General features: G+C 63.0%; 1 protein-coding gene across 1 annotated transcript in view; it reads right to left on the minus strand.

Moving 5' to 3' along the window:
• The window catches only part of Mpp2 (membrane protein, palmitoylated 2 (MAGUK p55 subfamily member 2)), a gene marked incomplete in the record, with an annotated part of 14,362 nt that extends 2,904 nt beyond the window's left edge, over positions 1 to 11,458 (minus strand). The window contains 9 exon segments of the mRNA XM_013519199.1: positions 44 to 205; positions 302 to 370; positions 452 to 557; positions 629 to 760; positions 1,323 to 1,550; positions 1,675 to 1,824; positions 1,917 to 2,069; positions 10,252 to 10,370; positions 11,272 to 11,458. Of these exon segments, the coding sequence (XP_013374653.1) occupies positions 44 to 205; positions 302 to 370; positions 452 to 557; positions 629 to 760; positions 1,323 to 1,550; positions 1,675 to 1,824; positions 1,917 to 2,069; positions 10,252 to 10,370; positions 11,272 to 11,353 (1,201 nt within the window).
• Between the last annotated feature and the right edge of the window lie 2,514 nt (positions 11,459 to 13,972).

Below are 13,972 nucleotides of genomic sequence, written 5' to 3' on the forward strand. Positions count from 1 at the left end.
GCAGGGCGACGCGCAGCCCACGCCGGCCGCCGCGGGCACTCACAGGGCACCGTGGTGCCGTAGCGGTCCGGGTCCCACATGAGCAGCTTGTTCTTCAGGCTACGCCGGCCCACGCCCTGCGCCCCGATCAGCACCAGGGTTTTCCGGCGGAACGGGGGCATGCGGGCCACCTCCTCGTAGATGAGCAGCTCGTGGCGGTCGAACTCTGGGCACAGGGAGAGGGCACTGCCGTCGGGCTGCTCCGCGGGCGGCGCGGAGCGGGGCCGGGGGCCGGGAGGGGACGGCGGGCGCCCACACGCACCTGCGTTCTTGGTGGTCAGGTACATCATCCGCTTCTTCTTCTTCCCCGAAAGGCTGCCGCACAGGGCCCCTGGCCGTGGGAGCCGGGTGAGCGAGGCGGGCAGGGCCGTGCCGGCTCCCACGGGGTCCCCACGGGTGTCGCCGTCCCTACCTGAGGTCGGGGTCAGCTCCAGGTCGCGCTTGACGAACGCCTTCCGCTTCTCCTCCAGCAGCTGGCTGGGGATGAGCCCGGCGCTGCCCCCCTCCACGTGGCAAGCCTGCAGGGGCGCAGGGTTGGCTGGAGAGGGCCACCCCGACCTGCCACCCGCCCCGGGACCTGCGGCCCCACCTGCCACCAGTTGGCGTCGTCCTGGTTCACGATCTGCAGCAGGTCGCCCGCGTGGAAGCGCAGCCCGGCCTCCTTGCAGGGGATGAGGCTGTCGCGGGCCGGGTCGTAGTCGAAGTGGCATTTCACAAACACCTGCTCTCGGAGCAGGCGCAGGTCAAGGGAGGGGAAAGCGGACGGCGCCGTGGACAGCCGGCACGCAGACCACCCCTGACCCCGAGACCCGCCTGGCCCGGCCCCCCACAGCATTGCGCCTAAGGGGCGGAGCGTTGTGGGCGCTGCCAAGAGGAAGCGGGCAGGGCCGCTGGCACGCTGGCCCCTGACTGCCCACTCCACCCACCTCCCCTGGGGACAGGGGCCGGGCTGGGAGCGAGCCGGGGAGTATCGGGGAAGGCAGGGGACAGCCGGACCCCCACAGCCCACCAAGCGGGTGGCAGCTGCCTGGGGCGTGACAACGGCACTGGGCACCTGGGCACAGACCGGCAGGTGGCGACACTCGCTGGGCCCAGGTGCTGGGGTGGAGGCACGCACAGCCCCTGGCCCGTGGGGGCCTCGCCCTAATGCGGGCACACCTGGCACCACGTATGGAGGTTCTGGGTGGTCCAGGACAGCTACCAGCTCTGCCTCAAGCTGACGGGGTGGGCAGGGGTCTCCCAGAGCCCGAGCCCTGGCTCTGTGCCGGGCGGGGCTGGCACACCTGGCGCGGCAGGTGCGGCTCCTGGTAGCTAGGCAGGATCTTGAGGACAACGCTGCCGCTGGCACTGCGCAGCAGCTCCTGCAGGGCGCGCGGGTCGCTGCCCACCGGCTGCCCGTTGGCTTCCTTGATGACATCGCCCACGTGCAGCAGGCCCTGCTGTGCCACCATGCCGCCGTGCAGAATGCGCGCGATGACCAGCTCGCCACCCTCCACGCGGAAGGTCACGCCCTGGGCGGGGCGGGGGGCAGTGAGCTGAGCCCCCCACGCTGCGTCTCCACCCTGGTCCCCTGAGGGCCCTTCCCAGGGAGCCAGCCTGTCCCTGTCCCCATGGTCCCGCTCCCCCGGGCCGCACCAGGTGCTCTCCGGCCGTCTTGCGGATGCCCACCATGCGCACCGCGTCGGGGGGCACCGGCTGGCTGCTGAACGTGGGGTCTAGGCCCGGGCTGGGCGGCGGCGTCTCGTAGGTCTTGGAGGCCACCGAGTCGTGCGTCTCCAGGAGGGACTGCGGGGCGGGGAAGAGGCCGCAGCAGGGTCAGCCGGGCCCCGCCCCGCCCCACCGTGTCACGGCCACCTTCACACCCACCCACAGCGCACCTGGAAGTGCGGCTCCTGCAGGATGCGGGCCAGCTCGGCCGCCGGGCTGCTGCGCTCCGCCAGCTGCGCCAGGTCCCGCAGGATCTCCCGCACCAGCTCCAGGTTGTTGTCGCGCACGGCCTCCAGCTTTGTCTCCTCCAGCCGCTCGTGGGCCTGGGACGGAGAGCAGGTGAGGCCGGCAGAGCAGGGGAGCCCACGCCCGGCACCCGCGGGGGTGTGGCCTTCCCACCCGGAGCGCACCCCTCGGCCCCACCCCGCATGGGCCACGCATGCGCGCACGGGAGCCTCGCTGTGCCCCGGCTCTTTGGAACCTCGGTTGAAGCCAGATTGGGAAAGGAGAATCCAGAGGACAGACGTCCCCTCACCCCGGCCCCTGAGGGCCATCGGAACTACACCATCCCCGCTCCTAAGACCCCACAGCATCCGAGTTCAAGGACGACGTCCGCCCCTAGATCATGGCAGGTGTGAGGCCGAAGACCCTGCGGCCCAGGAACCTCGAGGTCACCTGGACTCCAGCGTGGACCTCCAAGCCCTGGCCCGGTCTCCTAGTGCGGGAAGGGACAGGAAGTCAGCGCTTAGTGCCCGGAGAGGCCTTGTGGGCCCCCAGGGGGAGCCCTCAGAGGGGACAGGACAGTTCGCCCGAAAGGCGTGAGTCCAACTGCACGATCACGCTGAAGCTTCCGCTCTCTGAGAGGCGCACGCCTGAGCACCGGTTAGACAGCTGAGCCCCCTCCGCAGGATGAATTCACACTGGGAAGCTTAACCTCTACCTGACAGTCTGTGTTCGGGTGGTCACTACTGTCCCTAAAGTGTCCTTTCTAGTTCCACGTTTGTGTGTCCGGGATCTAAGCAAGCGTCGTGGGTTGCTTTCAACTATCCCATCTTTTTATTCTTCCTTTTGAGAAGGGGTCTTGCTGTGTGGCCCCGGCTGGAATGGGACTCGGTTCCCCCGGCGTAGGCTCCGGTGGGTGCAGCCCTGCTCCAGGAGGTTTGTTCAGAGTCCCCTCGCGATCAGCCTGAGGTCGGTCGGCCTGGCAGGGCTCTGCAGAGGTGACCTGTGTACCCCACATGTGGGGACCCCGTGACTTCCCAGGCACCCTTCATCAGTGGGCTCTGCACCCACAGGACCCTCCCAGAATGGGTCATCTACTGGGGGCTGCAGAACGGTGCTCACCAACTCCACCCACCCACTACACTTCCAGAGTGGTCCCCATTTCAGGGCTGGCCTCAGACTTGCAATTCTCCTGCCTCAGCCTCCTGAAAAGCTCTGATTACAGCTGGGTGTGATTACAGGAGTGCAGCTGTGATGCCTGGCGTCACACGGGTGTCACTCCTTTAGGGCCTTGGTCAACCCAGAGTTCCAATTAAAATCAAACTGTGTGTTTCCCCACCCTTCCCTTTCTGCGTTCACACCTCCTTCTCCTCCTCTGGTGAAAACCGATTTTGCAGTGGTACCGATCTACTTAATTATTTGTTCTGCTCACTTCTCAGCCTTTTGCTAAGATCACATGTAATTATTGTTCTGTCTTGTGGGACTCACTTAGGCGGGTGCCTCCCGGAGAACTTGCTATTGCAGATCTGCTGTCAGAACCAAGATCTGCCTGCAGCTGCTGTTCCCCGAAACGTCCGGGGCAGTGGAAGCATCGTCCCCCGCTGTTCCCTGCCTCCAGCCCACGGGGCTGCGACGCTGCAGACGCGGAAGCAACAACCAGGGAGCTACATTTTTAATTTTACTGAAGCCTTTTAAGTTTTGTCTTAGTTTTTGTGCTAGAACAAAAGCACCTCTAAGCCTGAGGAATTTATAAATGACAGAAATTATTTCCTCAGAGGCTGGGAGGCCAAGGCCACGGGGCCCGTACCCGTGCCCAGGCGGGGCAGGCCGAGGGCTGAGGGGCTGTGAATGCCCACGCTCTCTCAGGGGTGCAGGTCTCATTCCTGCTGCCCATTCCTCGCCTGGTTTAACCACCTCCTAAAGGGCTGCCTCAGTGGGCGTGGTGGTGTTTCCCTGTCATCTCAGCACTCGCAAGGCTGAGGCAGGAGGACTGCTTTTGAGTTCAAGGCTGGCCTGGGCTACAGAGCGAGACCTTGTCTCAAGAAAAAAAAAAGAAAAATAACATAAAAGGCCCCCCTAACTACTGTAGCACCAAGAATTACACATTCAGACGACAGTGAGGCGTTTAAACAGCACGGCGGTGTTGGCCCGCGCCGCCCTCCTGTGAGGGGTGAGAGTACTTCGGGACAGTCGCCTGAGTTAACTCCCTGTCCTGTGTGACCAGCGTGACTTGCGTGGATAGAAGCGCTCATCCAAACTTAATTCGGGGGTCTGCCTTTTCACTCCTCTTCATTTAACTTTATCAGTTAGTAAGTGCTACGCAGACACAGCTCAGTGTCGATCTCTGTCAGCGATAAACTCAGTCTCAATTCCACCCGTCCTGCCAGCCCCGTTCGCACCCAAACCCGAGAGGCTCATTTTCATTCATGCATGGTTTATTCTGTCAGAGTTGACAAAAATGAACCTCTCTCTCTCTGTCTTACATAAAAGGGAGCACACCAGGCAGGGTGGAGCTCGGTGGCCCAGCATTCACCCGCGCTCCCAGGCCCTGGCCCCGTCCCCCGACTGCAGGAATGCCTTGGATTTGCCTGTTAGTCTTTCTGATTGGTTTGGCTTGTTGCCTGGTTTTACACCTATTACACACTGGAAATCACTGCACACCGCTGCACACTGGTCTTCCACTATTATTGTGTTGTTTTTGAGTCAGGGTCTCACCATGTAGCCCAGGCTGGCCACGACCTCATGGCGATCCTCCCGCCTCAGCCTCCCCAGTGCCGGGGTGACAGCATGTGCCACGGTACCAGGCCGTATCATGACTACTTTTTAGCGACGGTATCTGACTGCAGCACGACAGGAGGCCTGTAACTTACTCAACCTGTCCCGTGCATGCATTTTCAGGTTGGTTCTAGCATTTCACCATTACAGACAATGCTGGCACGATTAGCCCAGCAGAGGTTGGGCATTCGTGAACAGATGGAGATCAGTTCCTAGAAACCTCACTGGGTGCCGTTTGTACACGTGGCGTTTTCTGAGGTGCCCTTAGATAGGACACTCTCCCCTGCACCATCCGGCCGAGGGGAGGAGAGATTTCCCGGAAGCCCTTTGATACCGATCAGACCTCAGTGTCAGGCTGGGGATTTAGTTTAGCGGCACAGCGCCTGCAAGGTTGTGAGTTCGATTCCCGGTACTGGAGAAAAACCAAAAAAAAAAAAGAAGACCTCAGTGTCTGCCTCCGGGATCCACATCTGCTTTTCCCAGGAGCTTCCCCCGTCTGACCCCTGCTGAAACTGTCTGTGCACATCGATTGCCGATGTTCCTGTGTGTTTGATTTTGTCCTTTTCCCATTTTTAAATGTTCTCTTCACATTTATTTAAAGTTTCTCTCCCTTTACTTGTGACATGTCTCGCAAATCATTTTCCCTTGCTTGTCATCTGTTTTTTGATTCTCCTTAAGTTTTTGCCATGCCAAGAAAAAATAAAAATGTAATGCAGTTGAATTTATTAATCCTCCATGTGTCCAACTTTGAGGCATATTTTTTTGTTTTGTTTTTTGTTTTTTGAGACAGGGTCTCGCTATGCAGTTCAGGCTGGCCTTGAGCTCACTTTGTAGCCCAGGCTGGTCTCAAACTCACAAGGATCCTCCTGCCTCAGCCTCCCCAGTGCTGGGATTACAGGCGTGCGCCACCACGCCCAGCTTGAGGCATATTTTTAAATGGGGAGCTGCCCCCATGTTGGCCTCCAGGACAAGTGTAGCTGCATTTGCTCCTCGGGTCCTGCAGCATTTGCTCGGACGTGGAGAGAGGTACAGATCCACTCTGAAGCCCTTCGGAATGGCTGCATACATCCCAATGGTATTTATTTATTTATTTATTTATTTATTTTTCCTCTGGTACCGGGAACCGAACTCACGACCTTGCGCTTGCCAGGCAGGCCCTTTTGCTGCTGAGCTAAATCCCCAGCCCCAGTATTTATTAAAAATCTGCTAAAATTTTTTGAGCATCTAGGTGTGATAATAGTCCTGTACATTTTCAGAAGCATCGTTTTCTGACATGCACACTGAAGTGCTTGTAGATAAATTATACTACGTCTGAGATTTGCTTCAAAATGACTCAGGACGTGGGTGGAGATGAAGCAAGATTGGTCCTGAGCCGTTAGGTGATGACTGGCTAACAGACGACGTGGGCTCGGGGTGCATTTCTGAAACCTCCCATAAAGTTTGCTAGGCCCAGGAGACAGGCTGCTTTTTGTTCCTTGTTTTTTTTGAAATAGGCTCTTGTTATAGTGTCCAGGCTGGTCTCCATCTCCTGGGCTCAGGAAATCCTCCTGCCTCAACTTCCCCCGTAGCTGGGACTAAGGCAGCTCAAGACAGACAGTGTTAATCACATCCTGCGAGGATGCCGTGACACACAGGTGCTTGATAACACCAGAAACTTTCTGCCTTGTCTTCCCCAAACATGCCAGGGGCAGTGCCATCCGGCCCAGCAGCCACCAAAGCTGCCCTGTTCCTGGCCGGGCAGCGCTCCTGCTGGGGGAAGCCACATGGGAAGGACAGAGGGGCGGCACTCGGGGACGGGGACGGGGACCAGGCTCCAGAGCTTGACCTCCACCAGAGCGAACGGGAGCCACCGTCCCTGTGCTCAGTGGACACAGCCCTGAGTGGACCAGGTGGCTTCTGCAGCTCTTTGACGGCCCTGTGCCCTAGGGCAGTGCCGGGGGTCGGGGCCAAGGACTAAGTTTCAAGAAGAACAAGGCCCTGGGCATCCACCCTCTGAGCTGGACAACACAAGCAGGGCCAGAAAAGAGATCTAATTCTCTTTAGTGACACAGCACAGACCTAGGAATCAGCTCCGAACACCAGGGACCCCAGCGAGATCCTCGCCACAGCCCCACCCCACGCTGCCCTCCTTGTGGTGGACGTCTCATCTCTCTGTCAGTTCGTAAAGACCATTCCACAGGGCAGATTAGGCTGGGCTGAAAGCTGTTTTCTTTCAGAGCTTGAAACACTTTGGCCGAAGCAACCCTGGCCTTTAACGTTTATGTTGAGAGGCCTGCTGTAAGTCCAGTGGGCTTACCTTTAAAGGTGTTTTGGTTGTGTTTGGTTGGTTGGTTTTTGAGATAGGTCTCACTGGGTAGCCCTCCTGCCTCAGCTTCCCGAGCGCTGGGACACAAGCACGTGCCACCATACCCGGCTTCTCCGACGGCGTCTCAGATTCTGTCCTTGCGTGAGATTTCCGAGATTTTGCTGTGATGCGCTGCGGTGAGGTTCTTTTCTGATGATGGCCATGTGGGGTTCTGTACGCTGAACTCTTTCCCGCACTTGGAAGGTTTTCCGGTCTGATCTTTGCAAACCAGTCTTTACTGCACATGCCTTCCTCTGATTCTCCTGCTCCCCCAGCGAAGCGGGAGGCTTCTTCGCAGCCCTCGCGGCTGTGGGCTGTGTCCCCGAGGCGTCTCTGAACACACAGGTCAGTGACCGTCTCTTCACGTGGCCCGCCCTGCGGCTCAGCTGTGCGGACTCGGTCCCCTCTGGAGTCCTGCGAGGCCCCCTCTTGGACTCCATCTCCCTGGGAAATTTGCCGCCCGTGTTTTGAGTGGCTTTGGTTATTCTGCTTTTCATCTGTGCCATCGTCAAGGGCACGGATGTTTATCAGCTATACCGCCTGCCCTGTGTCATCACCCTCCACCTCCCTGACCTCCTTCCACCATCGGCCACCCGCCCGCCTCCCTGCCAGGCTGGGCCCCTGGGAGGCCGGGGCTGGGGAGCCATTCTGTCCCCTGCTTTCCTGTCTTTCTTTCTCTCCTGTGCTAAGGCTCAAGGCAGAGCCTCTGTCGCCGTCATGTGTGTGAAGGTCTCTAGCTCGGCTCTGCTCCCAGACGCGGCCCAGCTTACTTCTCAGGTTTTGCTTCTCCACCTCTTCCGTTCGGCTGGGTCCACCAAAGCCGTTCCTGTCAGGGCCCAGCAAAGTGCGACTCCACCCTGCTCGGCTCGCTGTCCCTTCGGCCCCCGTCTCTTTCCTTCTTTCTCCCAGAAACCCCTCCTCAATTCCCTGTGCGTCCCCTGGCTTCCTGTTCATAGTTACCGTGTCTTTATGAATTCCACACAGAATTCATAGAACTAACACAGTCTATAGCCTCTTGCTTTCCTGACACTGGGGCCTGAACCCAGGGCCTTCACACTGCGCTACGTACTTTAAAAATCTGAGATGGTCTCCCTAAGTCATGAAGCTGCCCGGGCTGGGCTGGGCTTTCATGAAGCTGCCCGGGCTGTGCTGGGCTTTCAATCCTCCTGCCTCAGCCTCCCAGAGTGCTGCTGTTACCTGGCCAGCTATCTTTGTCTTTCAAAACAGGGACTGCGCCAGGCGTGGTGGCGCATGCCTATAATCCCGGTGCTCAGGAGGCTGAGGCAGGAGGATCATTGCCAAGTTTGAGACCAGTCTCGGCTACAAGGTGAGTTCAAGGCCAGCCTGAACTGCTATGCTAAAATATAAAATCCTGGAGACCAGAATTTTTTCGCTTACTATTACTGAGTGAAAGCTCCTTTCACCTATGACTTCTCCACTCCCTGCGGCTGCGTATGGAATCTCACCTTCTGCACAAGTGACCCCATCCACACCGCAGGACTGGACACCCTGGGGCCCAAGGGTGACTCCAAATTCTGAGCTGACCGTTTCCATTGCCCCCTCCTGTTCTGATCCCAGGGCTCAGCAGGGCAGGGCTCAGGCTCAGGGCAGCATCAGGACGCTGGCAGCTAACGGGGAGCCCGTGTCCCCCCAGCTACACCCCACCGCAACCCTGGGGAGCTTGTGCAGACCCTGGGGCCATCTGTGCCTGAGCAGAAGACGGAAGCCAGACGCGTCCCTCAGTCTTCAAAGACCGCGGAGCCCCGAGAGCTGTGTGCCTGTCCAAGGCCAAGAGCTCTTCGATTTGCGCTGACCGCAGTGATGCTTTGGCAGGAGGGACCTTAGCAAACTCTCCAGCAGGGCCCGGGGTCCTGGGATTTGGGGCACAGCCCTCCTGGCTCAGGAGACCACCGTGAGGAAGCCTGAGCTGCCCTCCTCCACAGTGACAGCCATGAGGAGAGAGAAACCCCCACCCCAGGCACCACAGCCACCCCAGCCGGGACGCGGGGACCCGGCCGGGCCTCTGCCCGTAAGTTCCCTTCTCAGGTCTGTCTCAGCGACTGCTGGACCCTCACCCTCCTCGGGCACAGCTCAGCCGGCTCCCGGCCCCCTCCCCACAGAGCCAGAGCCTCCTGGGACCTGGGTCCAAGGCCAGGACCACCGCAGAGGGGCTCGAGCCCGACAGTGTGACCACCACGCGGCTCCACCAGCCTTGCAGGGCTCGGGGCAGTGACGGCCGCAGGGAGGCGGCAGGCGACGCTGCACTTCGTCCTCACAACCCTCAGCCTGGTATAACAAGGGACAATTTCCTCCTCGATTCCAGACCCTGCCTACTCCTGGAGCACCTGCTGCTGCCGGCCACCCCTGCCACCTGCGCCAAACCCCACTTCCCTGCTCTCACCTTGGTGGCCCTGTCCCCGCTCGGCTTGGCGGCTGGCCATCCCGACCCCAGAGGGGACTCTGTCTCCACCTAGGTCGCCCTGCGCCGGGCGTGCACCTGACGCCTCAAGCCGGCGCGGCTCCAGTGTGTGAAGTTTAAAGACGCACAGAGCGAGGCGGCCAAACACGTGGCAGACACCAAGTGGGCCTCGCTGCTGGCCAGGCCCACGCCGCCCCCGTCCGGGCCGCTAGGACCCCAGGACCAACCCGGCCACACAGCCACACCCCGCGCTGCCCCGGGAGCCCCAGCCGCCCTCCTGGGGCGTCTTTCACCTGGAGCTCCAGACCCGGCCCACGGGCAGGCCCGGCCCTCATCCTTCTCTGCAGGTCTCTCCCTGCTCCTGCCCGCCGGGCACTGGCACGCCCCAGGGCCAAAGCCCGTCAGGACCGCCAGGGCAGCCCCGGCCTCTGACCGCTGTTCGCCTCCCCTGCCCTGAGCCCCACAGAGGACAAACCCATGCGCCCCGCCCGGCCTTGTCTCCTGCTCCGTGAGGCCCCCCACCCCATGACCCTGCACCCCCAAACCCCAGTGAATCCCTCCAGCCCTGCAGCCTCGGCTCAGGGGCTCCCAGCATTCCCTGCTGGCAGGTCCCTGAGCTCCAGGTATGATGCTCACCTGACCCCCAGACCTCCCCCTGCCCACCTCGCCTGCAGGCCCACGTCAAGTTCCCCGCAAGCTCTTCCTGTGCTGGGCGCCCACCACAAGCTGCCCCTGAGCACCGTACCTTGGCCAGGGACCTGACGATGGGGCTCTCCATGATGCCGCGGAGGAAGATGAGGTCCAGCTCTGCGGCCCCAGTGGCGTTGGGCAGGGACCCCAAGTTGTCCAGGACTTGCTGCATGGCTGCGGGGGGACAGTAGGTGAGATGCCTGCAGACAGCAACCCCTTCCCCGACACCCGGGTGCTCTGCCCGGGCGACCGGCCTGTACGTCCACAACCAGCTGAGCATGTTGCCGCCTGGGCCCCCAGCGGGGCAGCCCGGGCAGCGGGAAGTGGGCTCGGAGAGCTGGGTGCCGGTGCCAGCTCTGCCCTGCTGCAGGGAACCAGCTCCACACTGCACCTCCAGGGGGCAAAGCCCTGGCCTCAGCGCCCTGCCCAGGGGCGCTGCCATCCCTGCCGGGCCGGGTCTTGCCCTCGGCTCTAACCAGGACCTGTGGCCCCTGGGTGATACGAAGTCACACCAAGGCCCCAGACACTGGCTGGATGCAGACCCCGCGTTGCGCTGGGCACCCAAGGGTGGTGGTCAGGCCAAGGCGCCCCAGGGTAGCAGACGACTGGCTGGACGGGGCTGACCTTGCCCGGAACCAGGAGGAGGGGCCGGCTGGGGAGCCAGCCTGGGGCAGCTGCAGGAGGGGAGGGGGCATGCGCAGGCGGGCAGAGATGGGCAGGGGTATCATTACGCTGCCACCTGCCGCCCCCGCCTGCATCTGGGAATAGCGCCCCGAGGAGGAGCGGCACCCCCTCTGCTTCCACAGACTGCCTCCCAGGAAGCCGGCAGAGGAGCATGGCCCTGGGGCACCAGGAGGGGCAGCGTGGACTCCAGGGTCCCCAGCCACCGCATCCCCACCCCGCCCCTCCGGTCCCTGGGCTCTGGGAGAAGCTGGGATCCACATCCCCGTCCCGCCAGGGACCGCAGCCTGCTGGCCACAGGTGTGGGTGGGGACAGGGCCGATGGGCGATGCCCTCCCTCCCAGGCACCCCAACCCCTCTGCCGGGTGGAGAGCTGAGGGCTCGGCCCTCCTACCTTCCTTCTGCAGCTCCGCTTCCTCCGAGGAGCCCAGGGACAGACCCTCCAGGGAGGCCCCGCTGCCGGAGCTGCCGGCCATGGTGTCCCCAGCGGCGCAGCCCCGTCCCGGGAAGGCGGGAGAGGAGATGCGCGCGGTGCCATGGAGCCGGCCAATGGCAGCGCCGCCGGCAGGGAGGGGGTGGCGGCCAGGGGCGGGGCTGTGGTAGTGACGTCGTCACCGTAGGGAGGTGGTGGGACGCCCCTTCTGAGACCCGCTGCTCACAGCCAGGAAACCGGGCCAGGGGTCTCGGCCCCAACTTCGCCCCACACCCGGGGTTCGTGGAAGCCCCCGAGAGGTGCCCCAGACACCTCCCCACTGCGGCCTCAGGCAAAGGAAGCCTCGGGTCCCCAGGGCTGCCCCCAAATGCAGCCCCGGAGGAGGGTGCCACAGCCACCTGGGCGGGCGCGGAGGGGCACCTCGGGGCTGGGGACCTGGCGCTGCCGGGCTGGAGGCGTGTCTCCGCCATGGCGCCCGCTCCTCTGAGACCCTGCGCCCCGAGGACAGCCGGCACCCACCGGGTCCCCTCACCCTGGTTGCCATGGCAGCAGGCAGGGATTACACACCGGGAACAGCCCAGGAGCAGCCAACGAGCCTGCCAAAGATTTAAAGGGCCCGCTCTGGCGGAGAGCAGCCCAGCGCCCTCACCTCATTCCCCAAAACCAAGGGAGTGACCCAGGGGAGAGGGGCCTCCTGGGCCAGGCAGGAGCCCTACAGCTCAGGCTGACCCGCCCACATCTCCTGCCTGCAAGCCGAGCCGGGCCCCAAAAGACAAGAACCTGCTGACCACTCGGCGGGAGGGCAAGAAGGACCCCTCAGCCCTGCGCCCCGCAGAGCCCCACGTAGGGGCGTCCTGGGGAAGGAGGCGGCCAGGCCTCAGAGGGGCGCAGCTGTCCCTGTCTGTCCCCGGGAAGCATCACAACACCAGCTGAGGGACTGCAGGTGACAGCGGAAGAATTGGTGGTGAGCTCTGTGTGCTGGGGCTGAGGCGGCCAGGGGTGGTGGCCGAGGGGGGCTCTGGGAAGGGGGACCCAGGGCCGCAGGGCCAGGAGCCCTCCGAGAGCAGTGCCCTGGCCCACCCCACCTGCGTCACGAGACCACCCTGCCAGAGAGGAGAGGCCTCTCCTCTTCTGATCCTGGGCTTGTGACCCCCGAGTGGCTGGTGGTGGGGCCCTGGGCAGCGGAGGAGGGGACAGCTCAGGGGACATGCTGGCCAGGAGACCAGACACTGGGCCTGCATGCGAGCCATGAGAGCTTTCGGCACCGGAGCCTAACTGAGGCCAGGGGCCTCTCGGTGCAGAACCCCGGAGCGGGACGTGGACTTGGACACCAAGTCCCGCTGTGAGCAGTACCGGCTGCATCCTCACTCAGAGGCCCGGGCCCATCGGAGCTAAGAAGGCCACCTTGCCCGTCACCCATCTTAGGGACAGGTTCACCCGGGGAGGGGCCACACCCCAGGCTGACATAGGAGGAGGCGCAGGCTCCGTCGGCGCTCAGGCCCGGGCTCCCACCTGTCCAGTGCCTGCTGCCCCCGGCTGGAACCTGCTACGTGGCCACCCCCGCCCCAACCCTGACCCCTCAGCATGCGCGGCCTGGGGCACCGCACTGCGGATTCTCTCACCAGCCTGGCCCTGCCCTCCGCCCCGCAATGGTGGGTTCCCCAGGTCCACGCAGCTGCTGCGCCCACCTGCCTGGCACCACTGCAGTCGCCACAGCCCCCTCCTTACCCGACTCAGAGTTGGTGGCAGCAACCGGCATGGCGAGGTCAGTGAGGGCCCTGTGCTGTCCGTCCTAGGGAGAGGGGTGGGAGGGCACAGGGCTGGCGCCAGGGGCACTGCACAGAGGGGACACGGCCCCAAGCCCGGGCGCCGGGTGACAGCAGTGACCCCAGGAGTCCCTGCAGGCAGGAAGGGTGGAGGACAGGAGGCTGGCAGGAGCGGAGCCCACTGTGCCGGCCAGCATCGGTGCTAGCAGGGAGGACCGCAGGGAGCCGGACTCTAAGTCCAGTGATGACCGTGTTTCTGCCGACCTCGTCTGCTCGGACTGTGGGGTGGCCAGGCTGGGTCTGGACTGAGTCCAAAGCAGGACTGGGCAGCACTTCAGCCCAGAGGTCCTTGAGAGCCAGAAGCCACCGGTTCTGCGGCTTCTAGAACCCGGGCCCAGCCCAGCACAGAGGCCCCAGAAACACGGCATCTAGGGAGGGGTGCCGCGCGGCTCCCTGGGCCTTCCTGGGGCTCAGTCTCCCCTCCTTCGCCCAGAGCGGGGACCCAGGCCCAGATGCCCAGCCTGGAGCCCTCCCAGCCCCCCCCATGAAACCCTAATCCCCGTTGCCATGACGACCGAGGCAGGGATCAGGCAGGGATGGGAGTGGGAGCCGCTGCAGGGCAGGGATCAGAGAGGCCTCTCCCCGCGCTGCGCCCTCGCTGCCCCTGCGGTCACCTGCGCTCAGCTGTGGCGCTCAGGACTGGAGCCCTGACTGGCCGGGATGCGGCCCACGCCCGGCCCCCAGCCCCTGCCCGCTGCCCCATTCCTAGGGTCCCAGAGGGAGCAGCTGAGGCTGGAAAAAGACAGGAGGGGCCCAGCGAGGCCCCCCCGCCCGCATGGGGTGCTGGGCCAGGAGGCCCGTCGGGCCCGGGGCCTGCGCGGGCACCGGGGACCCTC

This window comes from Chinchilla lanigera, unplaced genomic scaffold (assembly GCF_000276665.1).
Source record: "Chinchilla lanigera isolate Chin_1 unplaced genomic scaffold, ChiLan1.0 scaffold00050, whole genome shotgun sequence".
Classification (NCBI taxonomy): Eukaryota; Metazoa; Chordata; class Mammalia; order Rodentia; family Chinchillidae; genus Chinchilla; species Chinchilla lanigera.